Here is a 26,099-nt window from a genome sequence, read left to right as displayed (position 1 = left end):
GGGATGGGACCTGGGTAGGATTGCTGTTGGTGCAGGCTCAATGGGACATATGGCCTCCTTCTGCTCTGTAGGGATTCTATAATTCTATGATATTGAAGTAAGTAAGAATGGAAATTGCAGAAGCGCTGGCCATAATCTTCCAGCCTTCTCTAGATTCAGGGGAGTAGCAATGGACTGGAAATTGCAAATGTTACACCTGGATAGCCCCAGTAAATACAGACCAATCAGTTTAACATTAGTGATGGGCAAGCTTCCAGAAACAATTATTCGGGGTAGAATTAGCAGTGACTTGGAAAAGTGTAATTTGATTAGGAAGACCCAACATAGATTTCTAAAGGGGAAATTGTGTTTAACTAATCTGCTGAAGCTTTTTGAGAAGATGACAGTAAAGGTCACTGACGGTAATACTGTTGATGTGGTGTACATGGACCTTCTGAAGGCATTTGATGCAGATTGGTGAGAAAGGTTATAACTCATGGAATAAAAGGGACAGTAACAGCATACTTACAAAATTAACTGAGGAATAGGAAGCAGAGAGTAATGGTCAATAGATATTTTTTGGGCTAGAGGAAGGTTTGTAGTGGTGTTCCCTAGGATTTGTAATCGGGACCCTTGCTTTTCCTGATATAGCTGGGCAGCACAGTGGCACAGTAGTTAGCAATACTGCCTCACAGCATCAGGGACCTGGGATCAATTCCCGGGTTGGGTCACTGTCTGTGTGGAGTTTGCATGTTGTCCCCGTGTCTGCGTGGGTTTTCTCCGGGTGCTCCGGTTTCCTTCCACAGTCCGAAAGATGTGCTGGTTAGGTGCATGCTAAATTCTCCCTCAGTGTACCCGAGCAGGCACTGGAGTGTAGTGACCAGGGGAATTTCACAGTAACTTCATTGCAGTATTAATGTAAGCTTAGTTGTGACTAATAAATAAACTTGTTTGCAGATGACACAAAACTTGAATGTATTGTAGATGGGTGAGGAGGACAGTGCAGAACTTCAAAAGTTGGTGAAGTGGGCAGATTAGGTGACAGATGAAGCTCAATGTAGAGAAGTGTGAGGTGATGTATCTTGGGAGGAAGAACAAGGAGACGCAATATAAAGAAGGGATAAAATTCTTAAGCAGATACAGGATCATTGAAAGTGGCAGGTGGAGAGAGCAGTAAATAAAGCATATAGTTTCCTTGGCTTTATTAATACAGGGAGTGTACAAGTGCAAAGAAATTATGCTGAACTTATACAAGACACTAGTTAGTCATCAGCTGGAATATAGTGTACAGTTCTGGACACCACGCTGTAGGAAGGATGTGAATACATTGAACAGTGTGGAGAAGAGGTTCACAGTAATGGTTCCAGGAATGAGAAACTTCAGTTATGAGGTTAGATTAGAGAGGTTAGGACTGTTCTCCTTGCAGAGAAGTAGGCTAAGAGGAGATTTGGTGGAAATGTTCAAAATCTTGAGGGGGCTGGTCAGAGCAGATAGGGAGACATTATTCCTGCTTGTATAAGGATCAAGAACAAGAGGCCACAGAATTAAACTGATTTGTAAAAGAAAAAAATGTGATATGAGAAAACTTGCCACACAACAAATGGTTTAGGTCTGGAAAGCGCTGCTTGGCAGTGCAGTTCAGTTGAGGCATCCAAGAGGGCATCAAATGATTATTTGAATAGAAACTATGTGCAGGGTTACAGGGAAAAGACAGGGCAATGGCATTAAGTCTTAGTACTCATTTAACGAACCAGTGACATGATGGGTCAAATGGCCTCCTTCTGCAACAGAATAATTCTGATCCTGTGCTTACGGATCTGAATATTGCACCCTATAGATTTTCAACATTGTCACAGATGTAAGATTGCTGCTGCCAGGATGAACAGATTTTTTCATTTGGATAGATACTTCTGTTTTATTTTTTATTTATTTATCCAATTCAATCAAACCAAGTCTAATTCAGAGTCTCAACAAGTTGGGACATTCCCAATCCAAGCTGACAAGGCAGGGCTCCCACCTCCTATCTTGGGCTTGATCTACATGATCCAAACTGATTGGAGTAGGTAAAGCACCTCCTCCAAGGCTTGATCTCATTTGCATCTTAGCCAAAAGGCTGAGATCCTGCTTTTAAAAATTACTTTAGATGAAGCTAAAATGTAACCTAATGACTTCAACCAAGCACAGCATATTGATACTATTTGCAGCACTATTAAATACCTGATTTATCTGCACTGGAAATGGTGCAGAGGAGGTTTACCAGGATGTTGCCTGGTATGGTGGGAAGGTCTTATGAGGGAAGGCTGAGGGACTTGAGGTTATTTTCATTGGAGAGAAGAAGGTTACGAGGTGACCTGATTGAGGCAAACAAGATGATCAAAGGATTGGATAAGGTGGACAGTGAGAGCCTTTCACCTCGGATGGTGATGGCTAACACAAAGGGACAAGGCTTCAAATTAAGGGGTGGTAGTTATAGGACGGATGTCAGAGGTAGGTTCTTTACTCAGAGGGTAGTAAGGTCATGGAATGTCCTGCCTGCAGCAGTTGTGGACTCGCCAACTTTAAGGGCGGTCAAATGGTCAGTGGATAGGCATATGGATAATATTGGAATGGTTTAGGTTACAGGGTCATTAGATTGGTTCCACTGGTCGGCGCAACATCGAGGGCCGAAGGGCCTGTACTGCGCTGTAATGTTCTATGTTCTATGATGGTGGAATTATTGAGCTTGTGGAGATCAACTTCGCAACAGCATTTTTAAGTGATTGTGCTAGTTTTGCAACCCTGATTCTCAACCTTTGTATGTTAATTCTTTTTTAATTGTCTTGTTTGTTTTAATATTAAAATGACCAAGTAAACCACAACTCTGGGCCATATTTAAAATTAAAATGCAAAAAAAAACTGCTGGAAATCTGAAATAAAAACAGCAATACTCAGCAGATAAAGTAGGATCTGTGGAGAGAGAAACGTAGTTAACTGGCTGGATTTGGATATAGGTTGGGAAGCGGGAGGGCTAATACTATCATGAGGTAAGGCATTAAGAGGGAAACCCAAGGTCTTTCCGGCACTGGGAGATAGTATCAGTGATGGGAATCTCAGCAATGTGGCATATTCTCATGAATAAAGAGGGAAGGCAAGAAAGGGATGGGAAAGGTCAGAGGTGGACAATGTGAAGAGGTAAGGAGGTTGGAAACTGATGAAATTCTCCAGCTCAGAGACAGAGCCAGACACGGCACTAATAGTCATCAATGTACTGGAACACGGAGGGCCTGAATAGAACTGAAACACAGACTGATGCACCAGGCCGATCTCTTCCCTTTCTCAACTTCTCCGTCTCTAGTTCAGGGGATATGTTTTTCAACCCATAATCACAATAAGCCTACTGACCTCCACAACCAGCTTGAGAATGCTTCTTTCCTCCATACTTTGTATAAGGACTCGATTCTGCTCTGCTAGTTTCTCCATCTCCATCTCTGCTTTGTCAATGCAACATTCCATACCAGTGCTTCTGATATGTTTTCCTTTATCCTCAATGGAGAATTCTCTTCCATCCTAGTTGACAAGATCCACCATCCCCCTGCCCTCCTCCCTCAGGGAAAGGCAGGCATAGTTAAGATCCATACAAGTAACAATAGTAATACCTGTTCTTTTGAAGAAGTGAGTTGAGTTAAAGGAGATATGTTTAATATAAGAGCAAGTTCAGCCAAGTGGAAAGGTGTAGTAGTGGATAGATTGTTGTTGAGTTTTCTTTCAAGGAAGAAATAGATTGCTGGATGGAGGTGTAGGGAGAATAGACATCCATGTGTAGATAAATTGATGGCATCAGAAGAATCTTGGATATAGGGGAGAAAAAACTTGAGATAAGAAAAAACTCATTGCAGTCAGTAGAAATAGGCTTAAACAATAGTTCTAGTGCTATAAGATTGGTGTCTCACTAAGTGATCTGAAGACTTGTGTGGTTGAACATAAACTGTGTATTGTTAACATAGAACTATATAGATTTCTCCAAGGCATTGCCCTATCTAGGTGCTATTTTCATGCCTCTTCTGCAGTATAGAAATTCTATGGTTCTATTCTATGATTTTATTCTCTGCACATAGTCTGCTATCAGGTTCTCTATATCACAGCATAGGTCAGTCCCAGATTAAACTTTGTTATACTAAACACCATTATACTACCCCACACCGCCCAGTCTTTATCAAACATATTTATAATGCAATCTTTCTTTACATGCTCCCCCTTCTCCCCAAGCTTTCTTTTGCTGTGACGCCTTTCTAGGAGCTGAAGGAGTACCTTCCTCATGTTGGAATGTTCCTCATCCATGAGCTCAACCTGCAGTTTGACTTCCATTGCTACATCATGTTCATTTCTGCACCCTTGTGTCTGATTGAGATGTGTGCCTGGATGCATTGGTGATCACAACTTCCTGCTGTGTGCTTCAAGTGAAAAGTGCAGTTTCATTGCCCGTGGTTTTCACTGGTTGTGTGACAGCAGCTGTTGGACTCTGGGGCTTATCGTAATTCTGTGCACTGCCACTCAGAGCATGTTGGGTGCACATCTGAAGGTTTGGCTGATCCAATCAAAGAGCAGTTTTTGCCACCGTCGGCAAAGGATTTGGATTAACCAGCTCTGCAAAGAGTGAATTCATAACAGTTTTTCAGTTATTGTTTTTCAGCACAGAGGAATACTGTTCCTCTGTATTTAAATATTGTGTCTGTTTTAAAGGTGATGCTACAGCAACCATTTCTTTTCTCTTCTTCCTCCACTTATCGGGTTTTGCTGGACTCCCACCGTGATCACAAGCCCAATTTCAAAGGGATTGATTTTTTTTGCAGAAAATCTTTAAATTAAAGGTTTGGACCCTTCTGAACAATTTCAGAATACTTTAAACTTACTAAAAGGTGTTTGTTGGCTCTGGCTGAGTTGTTTTTCAATGGAGTGGCTGCCATCAATTCACAATTAGAAATGTGTCTTCAGTTTCACGCTGGTTAGGACAGGGTGCTGTTGCTTTGATTTTTTTCAGATTACTGGTCTTTTTGGCGATTACAGGGTCCTTAACCAACTTTTTTGGGGCTTTGTGTTCATTCATTAGCTGCCAGCATGCTGTAAGGTTATTTGGTGTCTCACTAAGAGCTCTGGAAGCTTTTGTGGTTGAACTTAAACTGTTTATTGTTAACACACTATATGCATATTTCCAGAGCCCTAGCTAGGTGCTATCTTCATACCTACTTCTCTCAGACTCTCTCTCCACCACAGTCTACTATCATGTGAGCCTAAATCACAGTGTGGGTGCTACTGTTCTCCAGTCCCACATTAACACTTTCAATGGCAAACATCCTTATACTCCATCTACGGAGCAATCCTGTTTGTGAATCATTTGTTTCTTTACTTGTCCCATTCCCTTTGACTCTGCACCACTGATCCTTTTGTCAATTAACGTCTGCCATCTTTCTTCCTATCACAGACCTTCTCTTTTGTTTTTCCATTATTCCTCTATTTTACTGATTTAAAGTCTATGTGTCTTAACTCTTCTTCAGTTCTGATGAAAGGTTATTGACCTGAAGCATTAGCTCTGTCCCTCTCTCCACAGATGCTTCCTGACCTGCTGAACATTTCTGGTATATTTAAAATGTATAATGTACGAGGACGCAAGTCTTCCGACCAGGATCAAAACCTCTATTTCTGACCCTGATCAGACAAGTTACCATCCTCTAATCTTTCTGGCCAAACTTCCAATGGAGGACCCTGCAAAGCTCCCTCAGTGCAAGAAACCTCTGAGATACCAGGAAAAGGAATACACGCAGAGCTAGCTGACAATTTCTGGTTGGTGAGAGTTAAATATCCCAAAGCTTCTTTGAAAAGCTACAGAGAGTGCACACCAAGCAAGATATGTTCATCTCTGCAGCCCATTTTAGCACCTTATCTCCCATTAAAGAGTTACCATTTTACTTGGTACAAAGTAAAACATCATCTCTCAACCACTTTATTCAAAGCAAAACACATTTTAATTTTCTCGAGTTAGATCTGTTTTTGGTTGTTTACTGTATAATCACCATCAGGAGTCTACTAGAATAGATTTTGTCTGAAATCAAATACAGCATTTATTGACTGTGCCACTGGAGGACCTATCTACAGGAGACTTATGGGGTATGAATTTCATATTTTAATTAAACGCAGCAAAATATTATTTATCCCTGGAATTATCAACCCACTAATGAAATCATTGGAAAACATGACTACAAAATGTGTCCTGTAGTCATATTATGTTTCATAATTAGAGAGAGAATTAGTGTTAGTGAATGAGTGTACAAGCGAATGGATGAGTGATTGGGTGAATGTGTAGGTATAAAAGGAGGTAGAGTGGGTGAGGTAGGGTGGCAGCAGTGTAGAGTGGGTGCTGGAAAAGGTGGTGAGGTTGAGTCAGGTTATGACGGGAGGGGGAGGGTCGGAGGGTTTAGGGGAGCAGTTGGGTGTTCGAGGGGGAGTCGGGTTGGAGGGAGGGAAAGGTCAGTTGTAGAGTTACCCAAAAGTTAGAGAAGGATTTTTCTATCTAACCTTTCCATGGGCAGCTATCCAGGTAAGTAAATCAGAACTATCCAAAGTCTCTGACTCTAACTCAGAGTTAGAGACTTTTTTGGTGGGTTCTGTGAGCAAGGGAATTGCCCACGAATTCTAACTTTCCAGACAATTCCCTTAAGATTATTGTGTTGAGAGTCCAAAAAGTCTAGTAGTGCATCTTGGGAGGTACTTGCAGTCTCAGATCATCCTAAAAACCAGATAATCTGGGCCATGGTTTCACTAATCAGATACTTACCTTGCTTAATTGTTTGGATTGAATTGGAATAAAAACAAAAAAAACCTCCAATGAATCTGCTCTGCAAAATGTTGATTCCGCTTAACAAATATAAAATTTCAAAAAAAAAGCAATTTTACTTCTCTCTAAATTGAATATTTTCCAGTCTGAATGCAACACAGTTCCAAAAGCATTTTCAAATAATTTAGTCAAAGCTTTTAGTGAATTTCCCATTTAAAAGACATCCGGACACTAAAGTAAAGCATGCGAGGAATAATGTAACATTGTTTCACTCCAATTCTGATGTAAAGGTATTTATTCTATTAATTCAGGACATCAACAGCATAACTGTGTGGCAAGGATTCTTGAGGCATTAAGTACTGAAGAATTCACCATGAGGCACATATTTCCTTCATTACAGCACTATTTATGCAATCTACCTAAATATTGCGGAAAACCAGTTCACTCAATTGGAGTAACATGCAAGGCAGAAACAACAGCCATTTAGGCACATGAGGGAAAGAACATTGCAAATTTACTGCTATTTCAACCTGTGATAAAGGTACTTTTATTACAAGTTGATCCTTATTGAAGCAGTGTTTAAATATTAACTGTATCTTTAAGAAAGCACTTGAAGATTTGTGCAGTCGAGTTAAGGATCAACCAAGATAAAAGTTGGACCAGGCTTGGCGGCTGTTTGCTTTATTCCCACTCAGATTTATAATGCTTTTCAACAAAACTGTTCCAGTGTAACAAAGGACATCTAACAATGCAGAAAAACACCCAGATTCCATAAAAAATCAGAATAATCCTGACTCAGTCAATTACTGCCATTTCAGCTTTTCCCAATAATCAGTGAAATGATGGAAACAGTCTTCTATATTGAGGTGTGGATATGCCGGCGTTGGACTGGGGTAAACACAGTAAAAAGTCTGACAACACCAGGTTTAAGTCCAACTGATTTATTTGATAGTAAACTCACTAGCTTTCAATGTTTCCCTCTTCTTCAGGTGAATGGAGAGATCTGGCCTCAGACAGAGCATATAAAGCATGGACAGTTTACAGATTACTGATTAGAATGCGAATCTTTACACCTAACCTGCTGTTCAAGTCCTAAAGTGGCCGACAATGTGAGTGGAAGGAGCACTGATCACAGGTTAAAGAGATGTGTATTGTCTCCAGACAGTACAGTAAGTGAGGTTTTGCAAACCCAGGCAAGTCGCGGGGGTTACAGATAGTGCAACATGAACCCAAGATCCCTGTTGAGACCGTCCTCATGTGTGCGGAACTTGGCTATCAGTCTCTGTTCAGCGACTCTGCGCTGTCGTGTGTCGTGAAGGCCGCCTTGGAGGATGCTTACCCGAAGGTCAGAGGCTGAATGCCCGTGACCACTGAAGTGTTCGCCAACAGGAAGGGAACAGTCTTGCCTGGTGATTGTCGAGTGATGTTCATTCATCCGTTGTCATAGCGTCTGCATGGTCTCCCCAGTGTACCATGCTTCGGGACATCCTTTCTTGCAACGTATCAGGTAGACAACGTTGGCCGAGTTGCAAGAGTATTTACCGTGTACCTGGTGGATGGTATTCTCACGTGTGATGATGGTATCCATGTCGATGATCCGGCATGTCTTGCAGAGGTTGCTGTGGCAAGGTTGTGTGGTATTTTAACCTGTGATCAGTGCTCCTTCCACTCACATTGTTGGCCACTTTAGGCGTTGAACAGCAGGTTAGGTGTAAAGATTCGCATTCTAATCAGTAATCTGTAAACTGTCTGTGCTTTATATGCTCTGTCTGAGGCCAGAATTCTCCATTCACCTGAAGAAGAGGGAAACCTCGAAAGCTAGTGAGTTTACTATCAAATAAATCGGTTGGACTTAAACCTGGTGTTGTCAGACTTTTTACTAATCTATATTGAGACCAGTGGGAGAGTGTAGTGATATTGTCAATGCAGTAGTAATTCAGAGACCCAGGGTAATGCTCTAGGGACCTAGGTTTGAATCCCACTGATGGTGAAATTTGAGGAGAGAGGTTGTGACGTTGTAGTACTTATTGAACAAAGAAATAACGTGTCTTAAGTCAGGAGTGAGGCTCATCAGCCTAGTGATTCAGCTCAAATCACAATTTCTCTGATGAAGCAGTCCACGTCAGCATGAACCACAGCAAAAAACTACATAACAACCAAGTTTGGGCTTGGCAGCAGTATTCATGCCACATAAGTGCCAGCCTTAAGAACATAATAAATAGGAGCAGGAATAGACCAAACATTCCACAAGCTTGTTCCAACTTTTAATAAGATCATGGCTATTCCTGGCTTCCAGTCCACTTTCCTGCACCATAATCCCTGATTTAGAGTCCAAAAATAAATTGATTTCAGCTGAATATATTAAATAACTGAATAGACACAGTCCTCTGGAGCAGAGAATTCCAAAGCAAATGCTTAGTGGACAAACCATTACATGCAGAAGGCTGCCAAGCGATGTGTAACCCGTACTCTGCAAACTGTGTATATAACCCCACTTCCTGTTCTACCTTATCCAACCTGACCCCTGCCCACAGTCTAACCCAGCCAAACAAACCGCCATCTAAAAACCAGTCCCTCCCAATGTATAATCCCAGATCTGCTGTGACACCCCACCCCAATTTTTTAACACCTGCACTTGTGTGTAATGTAACTTCATCTCTGCTGTAACTTCCACCACAGGTTACAATCCATGTAACTAACTAACACCTCGCTACAGATGTGGGCCATCCCTCCTGTAGGATCATACACTCCCTAACAGTGCCATTCAGTCTATCAGATCTGCACCAACAACAATCTCACTCTATGTCTATAGTACTGCTAGACCCCCGACACTAAGGCCAATTTAGCATGGCCAATACGCCTAACCAACCACATGTCTCTGGACAGCAGGAAGAAACCAGGGCACCAGATAAAGCCCACACAGGTACTGACAGAACGTGCACAGAGGTGGGGAATTGAACCCGGAGCCCTGGCGCTCTGAAGCAGCAGCGCTAACCCCCTGTGCCACCGCGGCCACGCCCATCCCACCTGTCAGTAACCGACTTCAGTGTGTTACCCCGCCCCCCCATCCAGTGAGTATGCGCAATGACCTTTCTCTCGCACCTCCCGACGATTATTTCCGGTTGGGTCCCGGCAGCCCAAGTGTGCGCAAGCGCGGTGGGTGAGCGGGCTGGGGCCCAGACTGTGGTGTGTTTCTCGGTGAGGTGTGCGGGCTGACAGTGAGAGAGAGGGGGAGGAGCTGCTCGGTGTGGTGACCTGTCCCCCTCCCTCTCCCCTCCCCAGGCACCATGGCCATCAGTCAGATCCGATCGCTCAGAGTGTGTACGTGCCTGGCCTGGCTGCTCTCCTTCTTCAAGCGGCTCATCTGCAGGTAAGTCCCGAGGCTCACTCACTGTCCAGAACCTGATAGTACCTGCAGTTACACAGCAATGTGTCCCCACTGTCTTGTCCGTTATATCTGCAGGCTCCCTCTGATCGTTAGCAGTCACTGTCTTTTTGAGTGATTTATTTTTTGACAGCTGGTTTCTGCTTTACTGTTTTTTTAAAAAAAACCCTTCTCCTCGCGGCCTTCTCAGTTTGCTGGTGTCGTTTGGCGATATTGCTATCTTCTCACCACTTTTCAATGGCAACGTGGTTTTCAGTGGGGAAGCAGTTTTTTCCCATGGCACCATGTTTATTTCCCTTTAAAATATCTGGATTCAGGGTATCTTCCTGTCAGTTCAGAAGCGAATGCAAATCAGTCTTCAGTCATGTTTGAAACGCTTATTGAAATTATAACATTTAGAATGCCTCATGAGTTAAATGTTGAGTTCAGTAATGCTATTATAAAATGGTAACTGAAAAAGATGCTGTTACTGTGGCATTTAAATGACTTTTAAAATCCTCTGTTTGGTAAAGAAATAGGCAAGTTTTAAGGACAACATTTGTCCTTGATTGTGCATATTCTATCTGTTAGTTACCTTGTTAATGTCTTCTAATCTTCAATGGGTTAGTGTGAAACATTGGTATCAATCTGAAAATAACAAAGCTGCTTACTTCAAGAGCTTCAAGTGAAATCAGTATACTGCTATTTCACATTTGGGGCTGACTGGTTATAAGGAACAGCAAGTTATGTTTATATAGAATTCCTACAGTGCAGAAGGAGACCATTTGTCCTACTGCACTGCTCTGACCACAATCCCATCCAGGCCCTATCCCTGTAATCCCATGTACTTACTCTACTAATGACACTAAGGGGCAATTTAGCATGGCTTTCTGATTTAACCTGCACATCTTTGGATTGTGGGAGGAAACCCAAGCAGATATGGGGAGAACATGCAAACTCTCACTGACAGGGACCCAAGCGGGGAATCAAACCTGAGTCCCTGGCACTGAGAGACAACAGTGCTAACCACTCTGTCACTGTGCTGCCCGTATAACTCCTTTAATGTAATTAAACATCTCAAGGCATTTCATAGGAAAGATAACAGAATTTGACATCAAACCACATATTAGGACAGATGACCAGAAGATTGGACAAAGTAGGAGTTTTTAAAAACGTTTTAAAGGAGAAGTATGAGAGATTGAGGGAATTCCAGAGTTTAGGGCCAAGCAGCTGAAAACACACTGGCAATGGTGAAGCAATTTAAAATATGGGATACACAAGACCAGAATTGGAGGAGCACAGAGATTTTGAAAGGTTGTTAAGACTATACAGATACAGGGAGGGATTTGAAAACAAGGATGAGAATTTAAAAATTGTGGTGTTGTTGATTAGGGAATCATTGTAGCCCAGCACGAGCAAGTAATGGCCAAACAGGATTGGTGCATGTTAGGATATTGACAGCAGAGTTTTTTTATGAATGCACGTTTATAGGGTGAAAGATGGGAGGATGGCTAGAAGAATGTTGGAGCAATCAGGTCAAGATGATAAAGGCATGGATGACATTTATGGAGACAGAAGAACTGAGACTGAGCCGGAGTCAGGTGATATTATGAAGATAGGTAGTCTTGGTGATAACATGGGCATGTGTTTGGTAACCTGTTGGGTGCCTTGTCTTCGGGATATATTTGTGCAGTACTGAAAATGAGTGATATTAAAAGATTCAAGCATTGCTAGAGTTGAATATTGGAGCCATAGGTATAGCTTTGTATTTAGCTTATAGTCCTCGGGGCCAGATACCTTTTTCTGAAGAAATTATACGAATACAGTAGCAAACCAGGTTGATTGAACAAATCATCTGTTCAAGAAGTCAACTTCATAGCCAAATAGCTTTTCTCATTTAATTCCATTCAGTGTTTTAATGTGGAACATACGTTGAAGTAGTTATCTAAAGTTTGATTTATTTATTAGTCACAAGTATTACATTAACACTGCAATGAAATTACTGTGAAAATCCCTTGGTCACCACACTGTGGGACCTATTTGGGTACACTGAGAGCAAATTTAGTGTGGCCATTACATTTAATCACATGCCTTTCTGACTATGGGAGGAAACTGGAGCAGCCGGAGGGAAAACACAGATATGGGGAGAATGTGCAGATTCTGCACAGACAGTGACCCAAGCTGGGAATTGAACCCGGATCCATGGCATTGTGAGGCTGCAATGTTAACCACTGTGCCACCATGCTGTCTTTGCAAATGTAAAAGTGAATCTGGCTGCAGTGACAGTTGCTGTACACTTGTCTCACTTCTTGACATTTCCCATCATTCCTGATTTGTAAGGAGGGAGTTCCTATAACATCTTGTGCACCTGGAGAAATATTTCAATGTACTCAACTTCATATTTGAATTACTTTACTCTTGATCTGATAATTATTACAGTTCTGTAAAATACTACTCTGCCAATTTTTCATAAACTTCCTGTTATTTTTAAAAATTAAACACAAACCCAGGATACCATCTGAAAAGCTGGTTGACACATTAGAACTCAGATTTTCACATTTAATTTTGTTGCAACAAACATCACAGTCTAAATAGTACAAGTACAATTTGTGATCTCTTCAGTTCCTTTGAGATATTATTTAAGTTATCTGTTCCTATACTAATTTAACTCTAGTGATTCTGGAACTGTCAGTGTTATGAAGTTTGTCATGGTTACATTTTAAAGCACATTCTTTCTCATTAGAGCAACAAAGAATTACAAAATGAGTTTTGAAGGTACCATTTTGTTTAGACCTTCAAGATACATATTAGTGAAAAAATACTTCCGACTCATCCATATAGGTTGCAGAGCCTTGGAATAGTTAACTGCCTGCATCTCCAAAGTATTTATTTTCTTGTCACTGCTGTATTTAGAAATGCCACCAAAACCAGCTTTACAACTGGTGCTATTGAAGGTAAAGGCGGCATGCTTTGCATCACATCTGCTGTTAACATGGAAATGAAAAGCAGACAGCACTTGTGGCTTATTGTCACGCGTGCTGTGCCTGAAGGAAGACCTTGGCTCATTGATGCTTCATCCTGTCCCATTTTCTTACCAGTTTTTTCAAAATTGGTGGCACTTTGCCATTTTTTCCCACTCTTGGGCAGGGTAAGGAAGCAGGTTCAGGAATCGAACTTAGACAACCACATGCTAGCAACTGAACATAATAGCATATAAAATTAGGTTAAGGGCAAATACAAGTCTAGTTTCCTTATAGTTCTACATGATTTTCATCAGTTCTGAGATTGATGGATCATTTCATCATTTTAGAGATTTAGGCTCACTTTGTGAAGAGTGTATTCATGTGTATCCTTCACAAAGAAGGTTGAGAAATAGATTGAAGATTATCAGAACAGACATCAATAAGAAAAATGCTAAACATGATTGACGTTGTGCCATAAGTGAATACTATAACTTTATAACGGTGAATTAACAACCTGAAAATTTGCTAACAGTTAGGATTTGGATCAATTTTATTTTTGTTTCCCTCTTGGAACTTGAACCTGTAGTTCAATCAGCTACACTTCAAAACTTCCAACTGTTTGTTACAATAAGTACACATTTCTATAGCACCTTTAAACATCAAAAAATGTTTAAGGTTAAAGTTTTACCTATTAGTCACAAATAGGCTTACACTGTAATGAAGCTATTATGAAAATCCTCTAGTCACCACCTGTTCAGGTACACTGAGGGAGAATTTAATATGGCCAATGCACCTAGCCACCATGTCTTTCAGAAAGTGGGAGGAAACTGGAGGAAAAGGGCAAAGACATGGGCAGAACGTGCAGACTCCGCACAGGAACCCAAGCTGGAAATCAAACCTGTGTCCCTGGTGCTGTGAGGTCACCATGCCACATTATTTCACATAAATAATCAGACAAAACTTTGCAAAGTCAGAGAAGTAATGTTAGGACGGGCTGCTAAAAGAGGTAAGCAGCAAGGAATAAAGCAGTTCGTGGAGGGAATTTGAACTCGGAGATTGGACAGCTGAAGGCAGAGCCACCAATGGGTGGGTGAGATGATTCATTGTTAGCAAAACTGTCATTTGTTGCCCATCACCGATTGCTTTATCATGTAGTCGTGGACCTTATGTTGGAGACAACTGACTGGCTATATCAGAGAATAATTATTAGTTAACCATGTTGTGTGATACGAGTCACTATAAACTCAGCCAGGTTTTCTATTCTAAAGTTTTTGACAATTGATAGCTTTTTTTATAGTTACTGATACCAGCTTTGCAGTTCCAAATTTGCTTTACTTAAGTTTTGAAATGGTGAAGGGGAGATTTGGCACTCATTCTTTGGAATATCAATCCAAGCATCTGGATTACTTGCTCAGCAACCACTATACTGCACCAGTGGTTCTCAAATTGGGCACAATAGAGACTTTCCAAGCAAACCATGAAATAATGTGAGTACCAAGGATATCGTGTGGTGACCACACTTTGTTTGTGCTTCCTGATTGCATCAAGCTTGCTTCCAGTCTATATAGTGTGTACGTCTGCAGTCTAGGAGGAGACAGTGGCATAGTGGTATTGTCAGTGGTCTAATAACCCAAAGATCAGAGGTTATGCTCTGTGAACACGGGTTTGAATCTCACCAAAGCAGACTATTGAATCACTGTCAGCAAATGTGTGCATCTTTAACTTGACCTTACTCGTCTTGAGGGTATTGTAAATTGGAATTGGGAAAATTAGTTAATTAGTATTCTCTGCTGGATAACTAGCTTAATCTTGTAAGTAACTACAGTAATCAATAAACTCACTAGTCGTTGAGTTAGTCATCTCCAAATATAGCATTTAATCCCACACCCTGAGCTGTTAAGAGAAATGTTGTTCAAGTTTCTGCTCTGAACGACTGTTGGAAAAATGCGTATAGTGAGAGCAATATCGATTTGGTAGTGAAATTTCCTCGGTCAAGTAACCTGTATGGACTTGCATATGAATAATGTTCAATTGAGTGAGATTTTAGCAGGTAGCTATATCTGCGAAATAGTACATCAACTATGAGTCTGTTTTTAACATTTTGTATATATCTGCTATTCACTGCTGCCCTTGAGAAGGTGATACTGGACTAACTGCTGCTACCTGTGGTGTAGGTAGCTGGCAGTTCCAAGAGTTTGATCCAGCATTGATGAAGCTATGATAATAAAGAAACTTGAAGGGAAATTTGGAGTGTATAGTTCTCTCTCGTGTCTGCTATGCTTGGTCTTCTCAATAATGGAGATCATGGGCTTAGGGAGTATTCCTGAAGAGGCCATGTAGATAATATAGTATGGACTGCACCCCTGAAGTCCATACTAAATTATCTACATGGCCTCTTCAGGTGGCCATGTAGATAAAATGATGGTGGATGTTTGTTTAATCTGATTTTGGTATGGCAATCAAGTAGAGTTATTTGTCCCAGTTGGTGGTGTTCTTGAGCGATGCGGCTGCACCAATCCAAGTGAGTGGAGTGAGGAAGTGAGCCACTTGCTGCAAAATATCTAACCGCTGACTTGCTCCATCAGCCATGACATTTGTATGACTGTGTTACAGTTGAGTTTCCAGTCAGTTATTATCCAAGGATGTTGATGGTAGGAGATTGGAAATGGTAATGACATTAAATATTAAGGGGACATGGTTATGTTCTCTCTACTTGGAGTTGATCATTGCTTGGCACTTCAGTGATGTGCATGTTGAGGTGGACAAAATTGGCAAGGGAAAAAGATGTGTAATTTACAGATAGTTAAGTTGGCAGATTGTTGAAGTGAGTTTTAGACCACTGGTTGCATGTATGGTTATTGAAAAACAAGATCCATGTAAGCATCCTTTTATCTGATCAAGATACAGGATGAAGCTTCAAACTACAACTGAAACAGGTTCTTTTACAATCATACTTTGGATGCAAAATTAACTAAGTATTTTGAAGTCTGAATAGATTAATGTTTGTAGATGCCCCTTTTCGAAAATTTCTGAATATTTTGTAGATACAAGTATTTTAATTTTGCACAGTTTCTCCTAAAGGTTATGTTCATGGTCACTGACATTGCTGGTTCCCTTGTTTGAAGTAATCTGTCTGAAAAAGCTTCCTGTTTCAGCTAGATCACTACCTCTGTGACACCATTTTGTAATTGAGGTCTGAGATTGATATTTAGAAGAAAATCCACTTTAGCCAGCAGCTTGTTGAACAAATAGCAATTGGACTGGATATTTGCTCAGTTTTTACTTGCAGTGAAACTATCAAACTTTTTTTTTTGTTTATTTTATTCCAATCCAATCAAGTCAAATAAAAGCCAATTCAGAGTCCCAACAAGTTGGGACGTTCCCGATCCAAGCTGACAAGACAGGGCTCTCACCACCTGGTCTTGGGCTTGATCTACATGATCTAAGCTGATTGGAGTAGGTGTAGCTCCTCCTCCAAGGCTTGATCTAATTTGCATCTTAGCCAAAAGGCCGAGATGCCGCTTTAAAAAATTGCTTCAAATGAAACTGAAATGTAACCTCATGACTTCAACCAAGCACAGCATGTTGATACTACTTGATCTTAGCCAAAAACTGTAGCTATTAGCTTGGCATCTGAAATTTCAAACTATCAAACTTATTTAAACTGACTTGTGATGTTTGAAATCAAAGTTCACAGATTTTCTTCACTCCTTTGACCTTTCAGTTTAGTAATTGTCTTGTAGGTTGTACTAACCAATATTCCTTGGGGGGAATCTCCTTCACGTGATGTTGTTGAATCCCAGGTGATTAACTATCTTTTGAATGCTTTTCAAAACAATTGCACAGCCTTTGAAAATATTTTAATAAATTACTTTATTCATTGAATTATATATTGTGGGATGCTAATATTGCATTATTCTTTTCCTCAAGGTCTGGAAGGGGTAGGAAATTGAGTGGCGATCAAATAACCTTACCAACAACAGTTGATTATCCATCTGTTCCTAAGCAGGTACCCATTTTCACTATCATGTCAATAGTCTTTTCTTTATTCCATGTTTTATTTTGCTGATATTAGGTGTAAGATAATAGGAGTTTGAAATGAATTAATAACATTTTGTTATTTTTGTAGTCTTTTTTGTAAGTTTTAATTTTCCAAATTTGCAAATACATCTACTTTCAAATTGCATCTGAAACTTTGTTAGAGTCCAGGAGTGTTTTATATTGATTGTGATGGGTTGGAAAAAAGCTGTCTTTCTTGCTAGGTGCTTTGTTCTTTTTTGTTGCTGGGATGCAGGCATTACTGGTAAGCCAACATTTTATTGCCCACCCAATTACCTTTGAGAAGGTGGTGATGGGCTGCCACCTTGGACTGCTGCAGTGCGTATGGTGTGGATACACCTACAGTATTGATAGGGAGCTTCAGAATTTGTACCCCATTATGATGAGACAATGGTGATATATTTCCAAGTCAGGATGGTATTTGGAGGGGAACTTGCAGTTGATGATGTTTCCATGAGCCTGCTGTCCTTATTCTAGGCGGTAGGCATTCTGGCTTCTGAGGGTACTGTTGAAGAAACCTTGAGTTGCTGTAGTGCATCTTGCAAATTGTATTCATTGTAGCCACGCTGTGTCAGTGCTGAAGGAAATGAATACTTGAGGTAGTCAATGGAATACTCATCGATTGGGCTGCTTTATCCTGTTTGGTGTTGAGCTTCCTGAGTGTTGTTTGAGCTGCATTCATCCAGGCAAGTAGAAGTTAATTCATCATAATGGCTGACTTCTGCCTTGTCGAGGGTGGACAGGCTTTCGGGAGTCAGAGATGAATTATTTAGTACAGAATACCTCAGTCGCTGACCTGCTGTTATAGCCTCAAGATTTATATGATAAGACTTGTCAGCGGTAATTTTCAGGTTATTGATGGTGTGAGATTTAGTGTTGGAAATTCCTTGAATGTCATGGGGAGGTGGTTACACTTTCCTGGTGGAGATGCTTACTGTATGGCGCTTGTATGCTGAACACGATGCTTGCTATTGAACACCCCAAGCTTGAATGTTGGCTAGGTCTTGCAGCATGCGAACACTAACAACTTTATTATCTGAAGAACTGTGAATGGAACTGTACACTGTGCAGTCATCAGAAAACATCCCATTTCTGACCTTGAGAGAGTGAGAAGGTCATTGATGTGGCTGAAGATGGTTGGACCTAGGACACTCAGGGCTAATGTTGTGGGCTTCCACCCTTTTCCAGGTGCCCTGAAAATGGTGCACATGTAGGTGTCAGCATGTGTAGGATTGGCTCTGTTTGTGTTTCTCAATTCTGTTTCTTAATATTGTCGATCCAAACAAATACGGCACCATAATTCAGGATAATTGTTGCTATTAAATGTGAATAGTTAGTGTGGCAAGTAGAAGAATTCGCAGCAAGGCCAATGGTGGTTGTTTTTCAAAATTAGAGGAAAATGTACATTGTTAGATCAGAGAAGGGAAAGCTACATCTGGTCATACAAACTAACCTTTGTTTGATACCAATATGTTGGTTGACTACTGCTATACAAAACAAATTTAACATTATCTGCAGTATATTGAATACATAGAATGTACATATCAAAACAGACTATTTGGTCAACAAGTCTGTGCTTGTGTATTTTTAACCACACAAATCTCCTCCTTTCAATCTATTTCCAATGAGTTGGGTGCAGAAAATCTTGCAGCAATTATGTGGTGAGTTATTTATAGTGCACTATAATGTGACACAATGAGCGTCATAAAAGCTTGCATTTTATATATTGCTTTGTGGTACTAGTTAGCATCTTTGGCCTCTCAGACACACAGATACGAAATCGAAGCAAGCCAGTGGGAAATATATTTGAACCCATAGAAACAATATATTAATTGGCCTTTAACTTATTTCAGATCTCAAAGATGGTTGTGTATAGAGAATTGAGCTACAAAGTTAGACAACGTGTTCGCTGTTTTCTTCCGAGACAGAGCAGTGTAAGCCCAAAACATCTCGATCTTGCAGATCCCCTTCAGCCACATGAGTTTGTCAAACTTAAGATTACCCAAACTGTAACTACCTATCAGGGACTTGGTATAAAGAGTGTAATTTTTCTTTGGGAATGTCCATAGAGATTTATTTTCTTCCTTCATCCATTGGTAGAATCTGTTAATTGAGCATTTGGAACTGTTGCCCCTCTGGAGAAACCTCATGACTTGCTGATATCGTTTTGCCTTGTTTTCCACGAACTTTTTCCCATATCACCCCATGTGGACTCTCATATGGATTACTTTGTCATGTCATCTGACACTGACTTAGAATGAATCCTTACTTTAACTGAAATTTGAACTTCTTCATTTGTAGTAATGTTTGTTTTGGCTAGCATTCCAGACCCAAATGGTATTTTCCAGGTAGGTACATATTCTCCAAACACTAACTCCCGCTGACCTGAAAGGCGTCAGGAACAGTTGCATTCTCGACCTGCACTGTGGCCTTTGGTGTGTGTATAGATTCTCTGAGTTCCACTACGCCACTGAAGTATGTTTCACAAGCTACTGGTTATCTTGGGACAACTTCAAAACTTTTTAAAATCATAAGAGTGAGGTGCTGTCATTTTACAAAAACATAAGCACTCAAAATGTAATATTGTGCGAGAAGATGTCAAATATACATTGAAATTAGCTTCTAGGGTAAAGCTACAGGCAAGAAGCTAACTGAAAATGCAATTATATGGTTAGAACACCAGTCAACTTTGCAATTTTAACCAGTAATAAATTTTCTTTCGATTTGTTGAACAACGCAGCCTGTTTAGTTTAGTTGGAGATAATGGGATGCTTAATCCTAAGATTACGTTACCGAGGCCCACATTGGGTGATGTTTGTTTCTTATATTTTATTCAAAACATCTTTTTGAATTCATTCTTACTAATGGTAGAATTCCACAGTTAAGACCTTATAGTTTTGGTTTTCAAGACTGGATCTCATCCAAACTAATTGGTTGCTGAAGGAAAAATCATCTATTTTTTGACATTGTAAGAGACTGATTATTAAAATTATTGCTCTTTGAATAATTACAAAGAAGTACAGCATTTTCTGAAATGCCTGCAGGTGTGTCTTGCAAGGATGAACAGATACTTCTGGTTAGGAGGGCTTGCAGGGTTATTAAGTGTCTTAGTTTTCAGTTTACTTCCTGTTTGGCCTGCCCCAGGAGGCTAAGTCAACATTGCATGGTGTTTAATTCCCAGTGGCTCTATTATCTCTTTGAGAACTGTATTGGTACTTGCTGTTACTGGTCAGACACTCGCTACGTTGGAGCTCCCATAACGTTAAATTTTTGTGCGCCAATGTCTCTGTTGGCAGCTCCTTTCGCAATTGCTTGTCCAGTAGATCTTGCCTGTCTAGGCAATAACTTCAAAATTTGCAGATGACTCCAACTTGGAAATTTAGTTGACAATACAGAGCAGAGTTACAAACTGCAGGAAGAAATTGACGGACACTTGGTAGCTGAAATTTAACAGAAATCTGAAGTGATTAGATTAAGAGGTGAACCATTTAGTGCAGCTGAGGAGGCATGTCTTCATTCAGAGGGTGTTGAATCTTCAGAATTCTCTACTCAAAGGGTTGTTAAGGCTCAGTTATTGGATACATTCAAATCAATAGAGCAATGGGTTTTTCAATTAAAGGCAACAAGGTCAAGGCGATGGTGCTAGGAAATGGTATTAAGATAGAAGAATATCCATGATCTAATTGAATGGCACAGCAGGCTGGAGGGGTGGATAGCTTACTCTTATTTCCTATGTTCCAATGATGCGATTTGGTGGAAAGATTGAAAATAATGTACAATATGAATGAAGTGAAACCATTTTAAAAGGAGTACAAGAACAGAGATGCCTGAGGGTGTTTATGCCTGTAAGCTGATGAAGCACAAAAAAACTGCTTGTTTATAAAATGCAGGCTGTTCATTTGGAGTTCATTTTAAAAATAAGCACTTTCTATATCTTTCAAGCCTGAGGTAGAAGAATGGAGTTCCTGGGATGAAGATGGTCCAACCAGTATCAAAATTGAAGGAGGCAATGGTAATCTGACAACACAACAGAATGGTACTGGAGAGACTGAAGAACCTGATTACTTTAAAGACATGACACCAACCATAAGAAAACCTCAAAAAGTATGTACTCCCAGATTATGCTACATAATGAAGAATATTCATTGCATGCAGTATAAACGCCATGAATTACAATTTTTGTTAAGAAAAATATTGTAGCAAGAATTCATCATTTAATATTTCCCATTTTACTGTTAATAAATTATCGAGAATATTTGAATATTCTATACAGTTTGCAGCTGAGGATTAATTCCAAATGTTAATTTGAATATGTACCACTGCTTTTCATTGTAAAATTCTAGCTTAAATATAGTAAGTCTGCATTTGAAATTTTTAACATTTTTTATTATTTCATAGATTGTTATTAAGAAAAAAGAACCGTTAAATTTTGGAATACAAGATGGCAGTATGGGATTTTCCAGTAGACTCGCAGCTACACAAGACATCCCATTCAATCAGCCGTCGGTGAGTATTTTAATGATTTGCATTAGTTTTGTTTCTAATGGCTCCAGTAAAATAACACTGGAGAACCTGACTGATCAGGTTATATTGTGCTCCATGGTGTAGGCCAGTAGAATTTTTATTGAAGTAAAGTCCATGGTTATTCAGAACAAGGTCATTCTAATTGCTCGTCGGTTATAGTCTAGGATTTCCCTTTAAAGATATATATTATTTGCTTGTCTATTTTTCTTCCCCAGTTATGAGAAAGCAGAATGATTGATTGGGTTTGAAGCAGCCAGTGAAACACTCCTGGTATTAAATGATCCCAATTTGAGATTGTGAGAGGTGGAATGTCATAATTTGAAACATGGAATCCAATTTTGTCAGTGCTAATGCTGTACTTCCACAATTTGCTGATTAAAATTGTTTCATGTTCTCTCACCCTCTGAAGATTATATGGAGGTAATACTCTACATTACCCAGCATTGCTAGAATGGGTCTTGATACCAATTTTCTCAGTATCTCAGCTTTTGTTTCCTTGGTCTTATTGTCTACCAAAGGTACCATGATTACACTTCAATGTTAATCAGTTGTCTACGAAATGTTTTTGGGATTCCCTGTGGACATGAAAGACAGTATTTAGGGTATTTTGTACATTCTTAGGATGCAAACATCACTGGCAGGATCCGCGTTTATTGTCCACCCATAATTGCCTTTGAGAAAACAGTGGCAAGCTGCCAGTTTAAGATGCTGCAATCTGTTGATGTATTTATATTTACCAAGGTGTTAGAGAGGGAGATCCAGGAGTTGACCCAGATTTTCTTTTGCTTATCCAAAATTCAGAAATGTCTAAATTTAAAACAGTAAAGAAAACTTCATTTTGAAGGTGTAATTTTCTCAAGCGGTCAATGCTATAATGTGTCAGTTTTAATCATAAGAAAAAACTATTCCTCTCACTTCTCCTTTTGCAGCCGGAACTGGGAGATTTTGAAACTTGGCAGGAAAACACTAATGCCTGGGAAGAAGAGGGCGATGCCACCTGGGAGGCAGAAGAAGTGCTGAGGTACTTAATTTTTATTTTGTTATTGGCATTGGAATATGTTGAGTGTAACAGCATACAAAATTGTTCTTGTTTTGATATCTGAGCGAAAGCGCATTAAATGGCTACTTGCACTTATGCCTTCAACATTATAAAATGCCCCAAGAAGCTTCATGGGAGTTTATTGGACAAAAGTTGACATTTAGCTGAAGAAGGAGATGTTGGATGGTTGGAAGTTACCAATACTGGGGCAAAAAGAATGGCAAATGCGCCACAAGCCAGAGTTGGAGGAACACTGAGTTTAAAAGTCACAGTTTTTGTCACAAGTATCTGAAAACCTTAAATATTAATGTGGCACAGTGTTTAGCACTGTTGCCTCATAGCGCCAGGGATCCAGGTTTGATTTTGGCTTTGGGTGACTGTATGGACTTAGCATATTCTCCCTATGTCTATGTGGATTTCCTGAGTGCTCCTGTTTCCCCCCTCAGTCCAAAGATGGATTTGCCATGCTAAATTGTCCTTATGTATCCAAAGATGTATAGGTTATGTAGATTAGTCATGGTGAAGGCACAGGGTTAAAGGAATGGAGGGAAGGGGTGTGCCTGGGTAAGATGCTCTTTCAGAATAGTGCAAACTTGATGGCCCAAATGGCTTCTTTCTGGATTGCATGGGTTCTGTGGTTTTGCTCTTGAAATTCTAATTCTGTGATCTGAGATGCCCACTGAGGAATCCGCTGAAGTAATCTTGTACATTTGTATTGCTGAAAGTTTATCTTTTCATAATCGGCTTTTTTTTCAAAGTTCCGCTGACAAGGAACTATGTATTGGTTTTGCTCTTTCTGCAAATAAAATACTGAACAATGTTCTATATACAGTTCTAAGTTATTGCTCCTTCCTCTCCTTTAACAATTCCTAATTTTCCCCACCCTTCAGGCAACAGAAGCTTGCGGAGAGGGAGAAGAGGTCAGCTGAACAACAAAGGAAGAAGATGGAGAAGGATGCACAGAGATTACTAAGAAAGGAACAGAACAAAATTGCTGTAAAACTTTCATAACTGTGAGTGATGTGGACCTGTCACTGTCAGCAGAAGATGTTACCCTTCCGTGGCAACTATGATCAGTATACTTGGAAGAATGTTTTTATAAGTAATTTCTACTGATGTGCATTTGACAAATGAGGATGCATTTTAGCTCAAGTCACCATCGACGCTCAGAAATCTTCATGGATTGCTGGAAATCATTGGGATAGAAACAAGATTTTACAATGTATATGCAGTTTGTTCTCAGCTGTTCGATCAGTGCATTGTTAAGTGCAGTGCTGCACTGCCGTTCCTGAACATCCTAGTAGATTATTTACTGGTGTTCTTTTCTGATTCTCTGGGTTGAAAATAGGAATATTTGTGACTTGATGGACATAGTTTATCTAATGTGTGTAAAATATCTTTTATTTGAAATTATATTTAATCATAAATGTGTTGGTCTGTTCTTTTGCCTGTCTGGATTTGACAGTTAACCACCTGTTCTGTTACGCCAGACACTGAAATATAACCAACAAAATCAACGAATTATCAGAACATGAAAGTTTGTGCTGTATATATTCCTTTCAACAGGTTACTGAGAGAATAATAAATATATAAAGAAAACTAAATGCATTTGTAAATATCTGGTAGACTGTCTGCAGTAATTGGCAGCAGCTAAATAGAGGACTGTTACTGAAATTCATTTTTGTTATTTAATTCATGACTTTTGGCATTCTGGAAGGTAGCATTTCAGTTGCGATTACTGTATAAATTTGAATGCCAGCTCTGCGGGAAACAATGAAATTTATAACTTATAAGCTTGGTACATGTGTCTATATTCATAGTACATAATTGCCTTTGTCAGAGCACTGCAAAAGTTGACATTTTATGTAACTTACAGTTCTGCAGTATTTGCCATATTTTGTCTTTTGGAAACCAGCTGAACCAGTTTGGATTTTTTTTTAAACTGTTTTTCATGTTTCTCTTAACTATAAAATGACATGAATGATGCCTTGAGTGAAATTGTGAATCCTAAATGAAGCTGGTGGTTGTTCTGCTGTAAGTTGATACCTATTTGTAATCTTATAATTTCCATAATTAAGATCAGGATATTTTCAGATTGCCTGAAATGAGGCTAAGCTGCTGCCTAATTCTACAGTTGGAGGGGAAACCAGCTTGCTTTTATTTTGTATACCATATGCTCTACTGCTATTCGTGTCCCCCTGAAATTAGTTCGCTAGCAATGAGCATATAATTTTTCATAATTTAGGTGCATCCTACTTTGGTTCAATTTTCCAAAGTAACGACACACTTATTGTTGATCACTTCAAGACCCTTGTTCTCAAGGCCTTTCACATTCTGCGTGTACTTAGGTTTTTAGGGCAATTTTTCAAATAAAATGATAACTTGCATATAAAATGTACGTTAGACCATGTTACACCAGAAGTAACTTAACATGCATCGTTTTGATCAAAAGCTAATAAAATAGCTTATGAATGATGTATTCAAGATCTCATGTTTCAGTCAAATGTGCTATTCTTCACCTTGCAGTTCAACATTTTACGTTAACGTTTATTTCTGATTCAATGCTACTTCAAATTTGTTCTTACTGATGAAAGCACTACCAAAATCAGTAAATGATCCCTTGCATCCAAAACTATTACAACAGCTTTGGTGATGGAGTTAAATTGTAAACTGAAATATTATGTGGCCACATCAGATGCCTTTGCAGGTAAAATTGTAAGAATACAAATTACTTGTTGAACTTTTAATCATTGGCTCTGAGATATTGTTTCCTTTTAACATGTACAGCAGCTTATTTTGAAATACAGCTTTTTTCATCAGCCTTTATACTAAGTAATGTAAATTGTATAAATTTTGCTGTCTGTATAATACCTATGCTTAAATCTATTGCACAGCACATTGTACAGTATTAAAAGGGTAATTGAAAATTCATGGTCTTTTTGTTCGATTCAATACAGGTGGGGCACTTAATGAAACTTGAAGCACTATAGCTAGTGTCATCTGATCTTCCTGTGAAACAAACTTACTCTTTCCTTTCTCGTACAAGTGGTGGCAAAACAAACCTGCATGTTAAAACATTTTGAAATTATTACAATGTTTTGTTTGCTTTTTAACATCAACTTTGGTTGAAAAATAAATGATTTTGTTTTAAGTTTTATGTCCAGTGTTGATTGAAGAAAGCAAAGAAGCTGTTTCTACTTTCCACATTGCAGTGGTACATAACAACCTAAAGTTACTAATGAGAGCATTCAAATAGATGATGTGCTCTAAGATTTAATTTATACCAGGACACCATGCAATTAGTGAAAAAGCTTCCCCAGTTATTAGTCTTAGACTTGTTTAGCTATGGCTCGGTCTGGTAGT

At 39.6% G+C, this 26,099-nt stretch overlaps 1 protein-coding gene across 1 annotated transcript; it reads left to right on the top strand.

Annotated features, from left to right (window-relative positions):
• Window positions 1–9,919: 9,919 nt before the first annotated feature.
• Window positions 9,920–25,893, top strand: ebag9 (estrogen receptor binding site associated antigen 9). Its single transcript, XM_080194008.1, has 6 exons — window positions 9,920–10,157; window positions 17,045–17,123; window positions 21,116–21,277; window positions 21,572–21,679; window positions 22,627–22,718; window positions 23,627–25,893. Exons 1-6 carry the CDS (start codon window positions 10,075–10,077, stop codon window positions 23,745–23,747), a joined length of 645 nt encoding a protein of 214 aa, XP_080050134.1. The 5' UTR covers window positions 9,920–10,074; the 3' UTR covers window positions 23,748–25,893.
• Window positions 25,894–26,099: the final 206 nt, after the last annotated feature.

Source organism: Carcharhinus amblyrhynchos, chromosome 8 (genome assembly GCF_965287045.1).
Source record: "Carcharhinus amblyrhynchos chromosome 8, sCarAmb.v2.hapA, whole genome shotgun sequence".
NCBI lineage: Eukaryota > Metazoa > Chordata > Chondrichthyes > Carcharhiniformes > Carcharhinidae > Carcharhinus > Carcharhinus amblyrhynchos.
This window is presented reverse-complemented; position numbering and strand designations above follow the sequence as displayed.